The sequence below is a fragment of the Pagrus pagrus genome (assembly GCF_965226575.1).
Source record: "Pagrus pagrus genome assembly, chromosome: 3".
Classification (NCBI taxonomy): Eukaryota; Metazoa; Chordata; class Actinopteri; order Spariformes; family Sparidae; genus Pagrus; species Pagrus pagrus.
In genome coordinates, this window is record NC_140187.1 from 26,861,002 (window position 1) to 26,876,241 (window position 15,240).

The 15,240-nt window shown below is 44.0% G+C and overlaps 1 protein-coding gene across 2 annotated transcripts in view; it reads right to left on the reverse strand.

The window, feature by feature from the left end:
* Window positions 1-14,884, reverse strand: part of cdh4 (cadherin 4, type 1, R-cadherin (retinal)) — a 216,229-nt gene extending 201,345 nt beyond the window's left edge. For both annotated transcript variants that reach the window (XM_084349378.1, XM_084349377.1), the window contains exons 1-2: window positions 14,503-14,884; window positions 13,239-13,350 (exon numbers count right to left, since the gene is read on the reverse strand). In XM_084349378.1, the coding sequence (XP_084205504.1) occupies window positions 13,239-13,350; window positions 14,503-14,556 (166 nt within the window). In that variant the 5' untranslated portion in view covers window positions 14,557-14,884. The remainder of the gene's footprint in view (window positions 1-13,238; window positions 13,351-14,502) is intronic.
* Between the last annotated feature and the right edge of the window lie 356 nt (window positions 14,885-15,240).

Below are 15,240 nucleotides of genomic sequence, written 5' to 3' on the forward strand. Positions count from 1 at the left end.
TAGTTGTGTTCACTGACATCCTCCTTCACTCCCTGACGTATCATCCCATGTATGTGATTAAGTTATAATGACGGGTGACCAAATGAATCGCAGCGTTAACTTGAACACAATTACAGCTTTCTCTGGGTTTGAACATTGTTGGAAATATTTGGATAAGGTGAACACACAGCGCACTCAAGAAAATATACAACAAAGCTCTGGACGTTTTTAGACAATGAAACGCAGGAATGTTAAATATTATATCTTTAACCGTGGGTGACTAAGGGCTAAGCCAGTAAGCTAATTTAAGCAATAGGGCAGCGACACCCGAGCGCTCGCATCATTTCAAACGTGAACAACAGCAAATCTACTATGATATGTGAACAAAGCACAGAGAAGCGGTGTGAGAAAACCTTCGACACTAGCATGGTATTCAAGTAGGAGAGGAGCTAGTATCACACAGCTGTGATTCACTGTGGATTATTTACATCCTGATTCATCCACTTGGTCTCGCTGTGGATAGTCTGTACAGACCAAGCGTAACACTGAAGCATCCACCAGAGATCAAGTCTTTATTTGATTCTTTATTCCAATTCAGTTCATTTAGCGTTCAATAACATAACCCTGTGTTTTAACTCTAACCTAATGATTCACAGGGACTTGTGTCGGATGTCCATGATGGCAACAACACATAGTTTGATCTGACTTCCTCGTCTCTGCAATGACTCAACATCACACATAGTAGTAGATAACCATGGAAATGAACTCTGAGCAGCAAACATCCCAGTGTCAAGTTCATGTTTAATGCATTTGTAATTGCACTTCTGTTTAAGTCAGTTCTTTACTCTTTAGTGTAAACTGTGATACCGCTCGCTGTGTTGATCCCACATATAACAGATCTGATGTTCAGGCCTCCTTCCAACTCCTCCTCGCATTTCATCTATTATGCTGCAGGGCCTGAAGGTGGAAGAGGGTCTTGTATTGTTGCCAACATCCAACCTAGCTCTACGATAATGAGCTCCACAGGCCCTGAACCTGACCCAAGCGCGCAAAGCTATCAGTTAAAAATAACCGGCAGGACCAGCGCTGTGGTCAAAGCATTGCGTGGTATTTCAATGGTTTAATATAATCTTGGAAAGGCATAACAAAAATGCAAATCAAGCTGTGAATCACCACACGGAATCAGGAAATCCACCAGATATCTACGGACGGTGGATGTTTATTCATGACAGGTGAGTTATGCGCGGTGGGCCCGTACATGCCTGCAGCAGAGCTTACACAACCAGGACGTTTAACTTTCGGCTTCATAATGATACTTTTAGAGAGCCGTTCAAAGCCTCCCATGTCCCCTGGTAACACTGCAGACACGCAGATTAGAAATGACTCCTGCATGTTCAGCCCGTAACCCACGCTTGAGCACAGACCTGAGCCATTGTATGCAAATCCCATCCCTGTTCTTTTAACAAACACAAGCACTGAAATAAACGAGCGCCAGAGTACAGAAGTGTTTTTGAGCATCTTTTATTTATGTGACGTGTCGTCATGTGGATTAGTCTCGATGTTTGACTGGTTTACACAGCCATAAATTTGACGTTGCATTTGAATAGGTGGCTGGATGTGAACAGCCATCATTCACTTTGCCACAGCCCTGTGGTGGCTTTAATCACGATGACACAGTAATAGGGCCGCATCCGTTTTTCTTTTACTCAGGCTAAATTGCTGTTTATGGCAATAAGAAGGCTTCTATTCCCAGAGGCCACAGTTAGTCAGACTGCTTCTTATTGTCTTACTGCTGGGTTGTGGTGCAGAGCGCAAACACTGTCACCAACACTGCCAACCCCCCCCCATCCTCCGCCTCCTCTTCTCTGTTGGTTCTCAGAGCTATTATTTTTATCTGAAAACCTATACGAGGCTACAGAGGGAAAAGAGACGAGAGAAAGAGATCGAGAGGGGAAGAGAGGCACACGGGGAGACAGAGTGGAGCTGGAGAGGAAAACTGTGATTCTTCTGAAGCTCTGATCGATGCTACCAGCGTGTGTCTGCAATGCACGTTGCCAGCGAAAAAGGAGGGCTCTATTGATTTGCTCCTGTATTTCAATCAAAAAAAAGTGGGTTCTCAACCCCAGATTTTCCTCTGTACTTCTATGAATTACCAGCCTCTCACTAAATAAAGACTAGAATGCCAAACGTCAAGCTTAAGCATATTTGAAAAAGAAAAAAAAAAAAAAAACCCTCCATCTTGTTATGCAGAGACAACAAAAGACACGTTTGTGTGTGCAACTGGGACATCTTTGGCATGGTAATGATGTTTCATGTGGATTTCTTACTGTTGCTAGCTGATGGCTATAATCTTCTCATGGGTATTTGCAGTGCGCCTCTATCCACAGCGTGCACAAATATGTCAAGAAGTGAGCGAGCGGTACAAAAGACACAATCAGATTTAGAAATTAATCTTTTTCTTTTCCTCCCCGGCAGTTTAACTACCAGCCTGTTCTCTGGCGGAAACCATAAACATTCAAGTCTGCAGGTGGACTGCTGTAGTGTAGAAGGAAGCCACCTGGAGGTCAAAGCTAATAGTATAATGGCACTTTTAACATTTGAGCGGATACCTACAGGGGCCTCTGCCACAATGAATTAACCTCTGCAGTTAGGTGTGTGTACGTTTGTGTGCGTGGGATCCAAGTTGTGTACTGTATGTGACCTGCTCTTGTGTGAATGCTGCTCTAAATATAAATCAGACAAGTAAGCCGTGCTTTGTTTGGTGTCTTAGTTTTTGAGGAAGTAAATTCATAAGGGAGTCGGTGAGAGTATGATGAGCTCCCATGGGTTTTGAGAGAGAGAAACAGACAGACAGACACACAGACGGAAAGATGCTGTTTCCATGGTAAGAAAGCAAACTAAGCAATAAAAACATGAACATGTTCAATTCTTTACAGACATCAGAGCCGTAGAGAGAGGGAACAGGAAACAGATTAAGTTGTATTACAATTCTACGGCAGAATATCTTCTGTTTATTCTGGTCAGCAAAGCATATTTGCAGATTTGTCGGCCTCCCACAGACAAATCTGCATCACAACAGGACGGAGCAGGGCTTCGCATTATGGTTTCCAAATCAGCCATCTGAATCCGAGCCAGAATGAGCTCTTTCAAACACAGTCTATAGAAAGCATGACTGCTGTAGTAACAATAGTATTTTTTCCACAAAGCCAGTCAATTCCAGAGCGGTAACAGGTAACATGAATTTAGCAGAAGTACAGAGAGAAACCGCGTCTTTAACATGACAACAAGATTAAAAGCGACGGCTTTCTCTAAATCCTAATTGGAAAGTTTCATGGCAGGAAATGGATTACAACTCAAACAGAGACACTGAAGCTAGCAAAGTGCAATCTATGAAATGTGTAAAAACAAAAAAACAGAGAGCGGTGAGCTTCAAATTAAATGAGATGAGATGAGCTGCATAAGAAATAGTTCCCAGCAGTGGGCATCCACAAGTCACCGTGCATGAGCAAATAAGCCCCACACACGCCCGCTTTTGGATCAAAATAGACAGCAAATTGATACAATCAAATCCAAAAAGTGCCGCCACCATAGGAGATGCAATTTCCCCCCTTTTTTCCATGATGGAGTCAGGATTTGTGTTTCCATTTTCTTTTATGGTGCCATCGTTTCCCAAACTGTTTCTTTTATGTGCCTCAGAGCCTGGTGAAAAATGGCAGAGCCGCTGTATATCTCTCAGCACCAAGGCTAATCTGCAGCGCACACGCACGGTTTATATGTTACTGTATACGTCACCGTGGTCACGCTCATTCATTTGGTCGTTAACGCTGTGAATAGAGGGAACAGTCAAACACACTTGGCATGTACAGTTTTACGAGACAATACAATAGCAATGTGAAAGATGGATTCTATGCTCCTTTGCATACCATAATGCATCCAGGCCAAGCAGCTGAGGGGAGTCACAATTAAGAGTGCAAATAATCTCATTTGATCCAGAAATTATGAGAAATGTCAAAGCCTCGCGCTGCCTTTGATCAGTTTATTAAAACCCAAAATGTGCAATTTAGTAAATGTCATATTCATCATATTTAAACGAAACGAAATGTAATTTTACAGTTAATATTTGCTCAACTGTGAGGCATTTCATGTCGGCTGCCAAGGAAAAATCTTTGCCTTCATTTTAGAAAATTATGAGTTGTAAATAAATTAATGTGGGAATACAGAAAAGCGTCCTTTTTGTCTGACTGACAAGTTCACATCTTTACCACTAGAAGCAGGTCTGCCTCGCTCACTCTCTCTCTCTCTCTCAGTGTAGAGTGTGTGTGTGTGTCTCTCTCTCCCTCGCTCTCTCGTCCCTCTCCTTTGCTTACTAATGAGCCGTGAGATTGACAGCTGGATTACTGGGCTGGTTTGTAATCCTTTAATTTCTGCATTTAAGATAATCACCCTCTGGATGTAGAGCTGCGTGTGTTTGTATGTGCACATGCAAACACACAAATACACACAATGCACAAAATGATATAAAGAAACAATCATTTATGAGTTTAACAGAAATGAACAAGAGAATGGGGTAAAAAAACTGAAAAAAAGAAAAAGCACAAGAGCGTGCAGGCGCCCTGATCAAATATAGATCCCAGGCTGAATAAATCCAAAGGACAAAGTAGAGCTCAAGCCGCTCTCTGGTGAGGGACCTTTTTGATATTAGAGTTTGCAGAACAAAGGCATCTTGACAGTCTAGTCTTTTAATTAAAGCTATAGAATAGCAAAAGCCCCGTGGCTTCAGAAAGGGCTGTACAGTACAATACAGAGTGGCCCTCTGGAGATGCATTTAGAAGCAGCTTAGAAGGATCTATGTGTTGAGTCAATCCTAACGTAAATCATTTTGATTGGGCCGTGTTTTTTCATCTCCTCCAGCGCTGCCGACTGAGGATATGAGTGTTGGAGAACACGTGAGGTCAAGTGGCAACACAAGGTCAAACTGCTCGGCCGTAATTCATCAATAACGTGAGGAGCTGCGCGTCACTTTGGACCTGTGAGTCCGGACCGAGGAGCAGGTGGGAGAAAAAGCAAGGACAGTCTTATAGATTCAAAACTCAAGAAGAAACGCGTAATGTAAAATATGCACATGATAGATAAAAAGTGTGCTGAACTTCATTTGGTTTCAAGTCTGGTTCAAACACACAGCTATCCTGCTGAAATAAACATTTCTGTCTGACATGCTGGAGTCTGTGGAAGAGTCTCAGTGTGCTTCACAGGAGCGCCAGAGACTGCTTTGAAAAGATGCTCAAGAATGCCTTTAAATGTGTCCAATTACCAGTCACCGGTGTTGGGCAGTAATCCAATACTTAGTAACATGATGTGATTACTCAGCAACGTCAACAAATCAACAACAAGGGATTACAGTTACTAATCCCAGGAATAAGATGTTACTTTGTGGCCTCTGTGTGTTCTGTGGACACACTGGTCCGGTCCGGCAATATTTGGGTAATGTAACTTGATTACTTCCCGTTACTTTTGGATTACCTCAATACCGAACATAATGCAAATACAGACCAGAGAAAAGAAATATCAATAAGATTGTCAGTGTTGTCACGTGTGCATGGTTACACACTAGTATATCATTCTTTATTTCAAAATGTGTAATCCTGTTAGTAATCCTCTTTATACTGAATGTATCTGTAATCTACAGATCTAATCTCTTTTTTTTTTACTTAACCAGAATACAGTCTTTTGTATCCTGATTACATAATCCGACTACATGTGTTCCGTTGCTTCCCAAGCCTCAATACATGTTCGCTAGTTTGTTAGAGAAATGCGGCTGCCACTAACAAGAAATGGGGCTCCAGGTTCCACCTAACTTCCCCCTTATTTCCATGTTGTCCTCTTAGCTCGCTTGCTAACATCAGCCACAGCTAAGGCCGCAGTGAAGAATCACCTAGTTTGAACCGTGCAGCTTTGCTGCGAGGGCCGGATTTCCCAGGCTGAGCTAGCTGCTGGATGGTGAGTAAAACCCTCCGATAGGCTGCCAGCTTCTTAAACCACAATGTCTCTGTTTCTATATTTACTCTGCATACACCTACACAAAAGATGATGATGTGTAGTTGTGGAAGTTGTTTAAAGGAATCTTTTGACGGAGCTGAGCCGAGTAACGTAACACATTAGTTTTGCTGCTGAATAATTAATTAGGTAATGTAGTTAATTTTAAAATGATTGCTTTTTAATGAGTGATTGATTCAAGTTGTCCAACACTGCTGATGTTGTTGTTGTTGTTCTTGATAGAGATCCACTGCAGACTGATTACACTGTGCAAATAAGACTGGATGGAGTTTGACTAAAGACACAAGCTGGTGAAAGTCACATATTGAGGAAATTATTGCTTTATATTTCCCAGAGTATTTTTTATCTAAGAAGAAGAAAGCATGGCATGAGTGAAAGCCAATCACTGCTTTGAAAAGCAACAACTACCGACTGATAACAGAAATGGAACATTGCTTCAAACTGAGCTTTTCCACATTATTTTCTCCGACAGGCGAGTTCTGCACACAGCTCTGACTCTCTTCTTTTCAGTTTCCTTTGCAGGGTTACTGTGGCCAAAGCCCTGTCCTCTTGTCAACCAATTGTAATAATAATTATCCGTCCAATAATCCACCTAAATGACGCTGAAGTGTGCAGCGACATGACCATGCAAACAGGCAGGATAACATGCAAGTGGATCATCTCAGCTGGAGAAACACCACTTCAATACTGAAGATCTGATTTGTATTCAGATGCATGTAAATCCTGCCAGCCTGGAGGGGGCGGGAAAAACCTTTGTAATGAACTGGCAGATTCTGGGTTACCATTACAGCTAAAAGGTAAAGCAGAGGTCTCCCACTGGGAAAATTGCTCATTTCTGCACTGCAACAGGAAAAGACAAAAAAAAGCCAATACGGTCTTAATCAAGGCCGCCGATCGTTAAAGTGCACTGAGATGCAAATTGCTAATACACATTGATCGTGAGTGAGGGTGGTCAATTAAAAAAAGGTTTTCGATAACGCATGCAAATAGTATTCACGGAATACAAGGTCATCAATAGAAGACGTATTAGTTTCTTCAAAAGACGGCTTTTTGCTACTTTCCTTCAAGGAACAAGAAGCATCCATCAGGAGGGTTAAACTGTAATTTTGAGGCAATTTCTAAGGAATAAGAAAGAAAAACTCAGTCAATGAATATTTTCTTCTAAATGTGCCCTTGTCTCAACTCCGGAGATACAGTACTAAGTCTCCAGTTCCTCGTCCAACACAGTCTCTTTCTTATCCGTTAATCCCTTGCCAAGGACTCTCTTTTTTGGCTAACACCATCAAAAGTGCCCAGTTTCTTCTTTCTTCCTTATAATCACTCCATGATTTAACCCTCAGCCGCCAGCCCTCGCAGATCCAATCTGAAGTCTGATGATATCGCGGCTGGCTCCTTTTGAAGGTCGGAATCCGGGGCACAATTAGCTCACCTCGATTTTGTAAAAGGAAATGTACATCTACTGCATAATCTCACCCAGCAGAGTGCAAACACAGACGGCGCACAACGCTTTTAAAAAATGCAGCAGCGTTCTCTGACAGCTAAATGCAAGGAGGTCGAGATGAATCGCGCCTGTCTCTCAGCGGGCACCGGATGGGAATGCAATGAGACTATCTGCGTTGTAATGAAAGTCCATGAGAGCACATGCCATGACCCAAAGACAGAGCATCAGACTAAAGCTCATACCACCGCAATTTAAGTAGCGCTCAGTGGAGATCAGTGCACTAGAACTAATAAAATTCACATGGAAGCACTGACAAGAGGCAATAATATTTCTGCTGACAGCCCATTTCCCATCTATCAAAACCCCCTTTTCTTACTTACTACCTTCACTGAGGAAATGACTACAAAACAGGATGAAAAGCATTGTGCTGTGGCATGTACTATATCTTGGGTGGCTTGCTTGATGGAATTGGCTCAGCATGTATGTCATGTTGTAGGGAGTTTGAGGGATATAGGAGCGTAGCTTGGTTTGGTAAGAAGGCGAGCGAGATAAAGAGAAATGATGTGGCTCATCTCCTGCACCTGTATTCTATCAGCTCGCCACAGACTGCAGGTCCTGGCTGCAGAGATGAAAGACTCTCTGGAGGACAAGAGAGACGTTCGTGAGTCAGAAGGAAAATGGCATCCCGCTTATCAAATGCCTGGAAACGTAATCCCTCCCACACCCCCTCCTCAGTTCTTGGGTCTGGACGTACTTACAAAAGCCCTGTCACTTTGGATAGTAGGTTAGGAGTCAGAAGTTCTCCACGGCGCAGCGAATGCCACGCTGGCTGTTTCAAAGCAGATATGGCTCGGTGCCAGATTTCCCTGCTGTAGTCTAATTGGGGTCATGTTACAAGTCATTTTGAATGTGTAACTTTTAGAGATGGAATTAAACAATAGGAAATCCATCGCCGAAAGCATATAGCTGATGGAGGCCTGATCCTCGCTAAATTAATCTTTTAGATTGAAGTACAGTGTGTGCACTTTTTTTCCCCTGCACTGGCTTCAATAACTGCAATAGAATAGACCCAATTTTAAATTAAAAGCCCTGCGATGAAAGGAGCAAGGGAGGGACTCCGAACCGTAGATTATTTCTTTCATCGAGCAAGTTCATCTCCGCGATTCAAGAGACAACACAGGGGCTGAAGAGGAAAACAAGAGCATTCTCCTTCAAAGGGCAGCGCGGATAAGAGCAGCCTTTATGAAAAGATAGTGTGTGCTCGGCTACGATCATAATTTTTTTTTTTTATCTCATTTTCCTACAAACAAAAAGTGTCCCTCTAAAACACTCTACTGCCGTTGAAAAGCTGAATCGATTCATCTCCAAAAACAAGGTTTCTCTAGTCCATTAAGTCCATCAGAGCCATCTTCTTTGTCACAAAATCTCAGTGACATAAAGCAGTATATGCAGTCAGACGGACGTTTAAGTCACACAGAGCAGTGTTGTCCAGCATCTCCGAGGACTGGTGAGGGGCAAAAGGTGAAACTCATCACTGCTGCCTTCTCAAATATGCGTTGACAGTGACTTGAAGAGACACTATCCTGACTGAACACTACTTCAAATCAATGCCTTTTGTGCTGAGGCCACGTCCCCTTGTCCGTGTTCCTAGGTGTCTGTTCCGGCTCTCGGAGCGAGGTGATGGTTTACACAGCGATGTGCAATCACTGGAATATTTCTTTTCATGGCTTATCTGCCCACAGCGGGAATCTGCACGGACCACGACTCAAGGCCCGGCTGTCTGCCTGCCTGTGTGCCACAGCGTCCCTCGTCCAATCCCGAGCCAGCTCTCGGACAAACATCTCCATGGGAGCATGGGATGATTTATTCAGCACAACTTAGCGGCAGCACAGAGATTTGTGAGTTAGTTAAACAAAGGTCTTTTATGGTCAGGCACAAAGCCGTAACAGCCTTTTTAACCTATAAAGCCAGCCAAGAATGACCAAAGGGGGCACTGAATGATGCATTTCAATTCAAAAATGACCTTTCAAGTCTTGACCAGACACTCCGGTTTACCTACAGGGGACACTACGTACAAGAAGAGAGGTTAGGGGCCATACCGACGTTCTAGCAAAATGTCATTACTACCTATTTACTGTCATTTCCATCACTGCTTCTATTTTGTCAGTGTTCAGTGAAAAACACTGAGATTCAGATATGTTAAAGCAGTGGTGCCCAACATGTGGACTGGGCCCCCCTAATGAGTCACAACATAAATCTGCAGGGTCACGTAAAAAGGTAGGACAGAAGGATAATCATTATTGCTCTACAAAATACATTTGTTGGGTTTTTTTGCCTTCTCCTTGTGAAATAATAGAGTTTATCCTTCAGGGCTCTGAAGCTTTATTCAGACTGCAGGCAAAGTCTTGGCACAGAAATTCTCTGTGGCGTCCCACAAAGTCAGTGATGGAGGTGCATAAGAATGGCTGAGCAGATTCCCCAGGCTCTGGATCTGACACTGTCATCGTGTGTCGCATTTTGGGAGACACTCAAAATCCTGTTTTAGTGGCAATAGAGTCCAGACTGAGGTGCATCTGTAGAAATCCAATTGGAATTGCATTTCAAACCACCATCCAAACGTGGCTTGGATCTGTGTTTTTTTGTTGTTGTTGTTGTTTTTTGCAGTCCGGACTTTTTAAAATCAATCTGGATACAATTTGGACATGCCAAAAAAACGAATTTTGGAACGTCGCTCTCTGGCTCTCTGCTGAGTCTACATCTTTTGGCTACAAAGGATCAGAGGCTGATGCCGATATCAATATTTGGGAAGAAAAAATTCCGATATCCATATATCAGCCGATATACACACAATTGTTTTGCAGTAATCCCTCAAATGTGGTCATCAAACACAAAGATACGTGAAAGAGGCAGGAAATGCACTGAAACAGTAAACTTCAATGGAAATGTAGTAATTATAAACTACCCCAAGCATGTTTTTTCTGCATTATGTTCTGTAAAAACAAAAAGTTTTCACATCAGCTGATAATGGACAACAAATTAGCCTGATATCTGTGATATCAGTCAGGCTCTGGAGGAAAGCATTATAATCATTGTAGGTTGAGCAAATTCTCTCCTCCCTCATTGACTCTAAAACTTTTATTTCTGTGTTTTTGTGTAGTAATGGAGATAAAATTGGAGGTTGGTGTACCCTATAGCCTACGATATTGAGGCATCTACCAGTGACTGCAACACCCATTTTGTTGCATGTCATTCCACATATGTGTCACCCCTCAACTCTCTCTGACTCAAAAGGATGAAAGTTCCCCAAAAATATCCTCAAGTTTGCACTTTCTTCCTTCCAAGCCAGACAATAATAAATGCAGGAGCGAAAGAGGAAACCAATCTATCTGTATAAAGTCTCCACAAGTTTCCGTCTATATAGAAATGAATACAAATCAATGGCCTCCTTGAAGGTAAACAACGGAGAAAAATGGCTTTTCCAATGTTTGTGAGTGCTGCCTCTGCCTTAAAAAGACATAAATGATTTAAAGTGTACGTACACAGCAACATTAAAGAAAGAGACATCAACAGTTCAGATTCTGCTTTCTGTCATGGTGCGTCCATGAAGGTAACACATCCAGCATCCATTTAAAACTCGACTGTGTGCCTTAGAAAATGGCAGAAGCATATTGTGACAACCTCTTGTTTACAGCTCCAGCAACCGGGAAAATATTTGTGACACATATAACGAACTCAGATTGATGTTAATGACATCAGATATGGTGTAGCCACACTGCCCACACTCCATCAAAACAAAGGAATAAGAAGAAAAACAACTGCCCCTTCACCCTCAGCATGAAAAGAGCTGCGGTTCACACACTGCTCAGCGACTGGAAACGCAGGCCTGGTTCACACTGCACCTGCCGGGCCGCAGCTCTTTAGTCCTTCCCCCATCGCTCACTGTCCATCTCTCCAGGGAGACAACAGCCACGGCCCACAGCGGCCCAGCGAGCCCCCAGCCAGCTCCAGAGCATCCCAGTCCCTCCCTCGTCTCATCCCCAGCACATTCATTTTCTCGGAAAGTGACAGTTCCAGGTTATACATATTGTGGCGTTAGTATTAAAGGCTTCCTCCTGCTTTGTATCCCGCTGTATAGGAAGCAGCGAGGCCAGCCACTGCACATTCATCATCGCATGAGGACGTAAGCTGCTGCAGCGCATATCCCTCTGAGTGGCCAGTTGGGAGGACAGAACGGCTCTCAGATTGATTTTCACAAAGAACAAACACAGAGTCAGACAAAATGAAAGCAAGGGACTGGAAGCAAAGGTAATGCGGGATCAAAGCTGGAGCAGATGGAGCACGTACGTATATCAAATTGATGCAGTTGAGCTCTGCCGTAGCCTTTCCCAATCGAAATGTTAGCAGATAATATGTACACCAGGACCGGAGGCCCCCCTGAGACACGTGCGTATATCACAGCAGAGGGAACTAACAGACGTTCTCTGTCACACATCACATCACCCTCTGTTAACAGTGTTAGGGTCAGCGAGGACGCCTCAGCCCATTTCCAAACAGGCAGAACCCTCGAGCCCCTTCAGGCAAACTCGCTCCCCACTGACCGTCTGCACTGTCCTTGTCAGCCTCCTAAATAACAAAATAACCTCCAGAATAATTCAATTGTTTTGCTCGCAGGCGGAAAATGCTCAAACAGCTGTTAGAATGAGAATGCCATTTCCTCCCGGCAAACAGCATTTTCACGTTACAATAGACAAATATTTGGCTATAAAAGCAATAATATAAAAGTGTCAGGGGAGAGCTAAGCTTGTTGTGCACTGTTGTTGGGATGTTGCCCGCATGTGTAAGTAAGAGTGTGGAGTCGGTTTCAGGAAAACAATAGAAGAGGAGGATGTGTGTTAGAGGCTAAATATTGGGTCCTCGGCTTTTATAGCACAAATCCACAGAGCAGATATGAAAATCAGCAAAATGTTAATGCACTCCTCATCTTGGGGGTCATTTCTTTATGTTGCAGTAGTAGTTTAGAGGTTTAGATATAATAGATAGATATGTTATAGGAGCACTGGGGGACCTTAGGATGTGAATGAGAAGGATCTTTCTCCCATTAAGGCAAAGAGACACGGCGAGAAAACTACAGCATAATTTCAAATGTCAGGAGATGAACCTCACAGTAGATGCAGTACACTGGCTGCTGCTCTGAAAAGAAATGGAGCGGACGAAAACAGAATTGAATTCCTCCGAAAAACAGAAAGAATAAAAAGTCTGGAAAATGTATTACAATAAACAACGGGGGATAAAAAAGAAAAGTTTTTGGGCTTCCAGCTGCAAACATGCAGAGCAGGCAACAGGCCGTTTAAATGAGTCTCCCTGCCGCTTAGTCAGTCAAAAAAGAAAAGAATGTATTGTTTTTTTTCTGAAAACAACAAGCAATCAGCATGATTTAGGTGTTCGCCCAGCGATGGAACTCCATTTCAAGGGAGCACTCTTGAGCAGAGTGCCTGACACACCTGCTGCCATGTCACGTTTATTCACATCGCACAGAAGCCGCATCACGACTGGATCTATCTGCCTGGAATAGACCTCGCGTCTGTGGTTATGTCGCACAGCCGCAACCACAGTGTGTCCTGACCTTCTTCAGCCACAATAATATATGTACTCTCCACGTTCACACACTCACTCAATCACACTGGTGAGGTTAGGGGGACCAATCTGGGCAGAGAAGAGAAAATATCATCAGTCAGTAAATGAGATCCAGCAGCGGCGGGCTTACCTTTGAGAATGCTCTGTCCGTGCAGTACGTCTCTCGAGACAATCACTGTGTAGAAGTTCTGGGTGAAGCCCGGTCTGCAGGGGGGTTTGAGGGGCTGGCTCGCCCTACTCCCCTGAGAAATGAAACAAGACGGCCTGTTAAGAATTGGCAAATTGACTCGCAGCCACGGGGTCACAAGTCGATCTCACATGCCTTTTCACACTGATATTGAACCTTGCAGCCTCAGTGGCTACAACGAGTGGCTTGCATCAGACTATACAGCATGCTGAGGACTGGGGCTTAAACGCCTGCTTTCATTCACTGTAGTGAAACATCAACCTGAACAAAGAGTGAATACATCCTCTTAATGATGGCAATCATCGCCGTCATGATCATCATCATATGTTGAATAAGGTAAAAATTATGAGTCATGGTAATGACATGCCCATTATAAAGATAATTTGTGGAGGGCAGGAAATGTGCAGCCTTAACGTGCACACTGCCTGCTGACTGGAGAGTGAGAGAGACCAGAGAAAGAAGCCCGATGCATTAAATTACAGTGTTGATACAAAAGGATATTTGCAGGCACACAGCACTTCCAGCAGGAAGGAAGGCACTCAGACATACTCATTCATCACATCAAGTTTAAACCAAATATCTTTATAAACCAAATATGCTGCACTTTGTTGCATAATATAGGCAACTCGGTGTGGCAGCTCATCATCCGAGCCCCCAAAACTACTCCTGCACATATATTGGAGCTGGTTTTAAGATCGTTATTCGGCCAAGTTTGAAACTAAAGTGAGGTATTCATAATTCCTGCTTTGAATGCCCTTTTAAATAAACACTTAACCAAATAACAAAGTCGTCGCCCGAGCCAGAAACCCCAGAAATGTAGAAATGACAGTGCGTAAACGTGCGTAAACGAAGTTGATCGCAGGCAACAGAAACGAGCAGCCCCTCCAGAAACCACTGTCCTCTGCAATCAGCCACTGCAGTTGATTTAGGAGAGAGGGCGGAGAGGCTAACGCGCAGAGTTGCCACTGAGTTTTCACAGCACACTTTGACAGAAAATAGTGTTGACCTTAAATGTCGCCGTATTAAGCTCGATTACACGCATCACGGTGCCTTTAGCGCATCGCTGCGGGGACAAAGTGAGCCTCTCACAGACACTTTCGAGGGCTCGGAGCGGCGCGCTGCGAAAGCCCAAGTGAGCAGTACGGCAGTGCAGCACTTCCACAGCACAGTGAGACCGAGGAGACGTGTAGAAATTAACTCATCTTACCGAGGAGGCGCCCACAAGTACGGTGCACGCCAGGATGACGCAGCCAACGTTCATCTTTGCAAGACCGCGTGTTAGGAAGAAGAAAAAAAGAGAGACAGAGGGGGAAAGAGATGAGTCTTCTCCGCCAAATACACCTCAGTAATTCCCGGAGCCCAGTTTCTTCTTCTCGGGTGCTGAGTGAGAGACCGTCCCTACTTGTCTGGCGCAAAAGTGCCGCTGAGACAGAGATGCTGCGCTCCGTCCAGAGGAAGCCGGTGCCCATTGGATAACAGCGTCACTACAACCCCTCCTACCGCACGGCGGAGCGGAGCAGAGAGGAGCAGAGAGGAGCAGAGCAGTGTGCATCTGCGCTTCAGTTGACTCCCTGACTGCCTGTGATGCTGCTGCTGCTGCTGCCCCGCACACTTCTGGGATCTATTGGTAGAAAAATACATTTTCCAGGCTATTTAGATTCATATTTGAACTTCAGATGGAGCAAAAGGCGGGTCTGGCGGTGTGAGTGACAAGCAGCCATCCGAGTCTTTTCATGTGTCCATCAGCTAACTGGAGTCTATTTCACACCCCAGTTCCCCCCTCTGCCCCTGATCCACGCTCAAAGTCTCCGGCAAGAGCTGCAGGGTTATTAGCTTTTTATTAAAGCTGCTGTGATGATAGACCAGCGCGGGATAGGACTGCGATGGTGAATGTATGGTTGAAATGAAATCAGCAGCCTGTGTGATGATCTACAGGAAGTGAGTC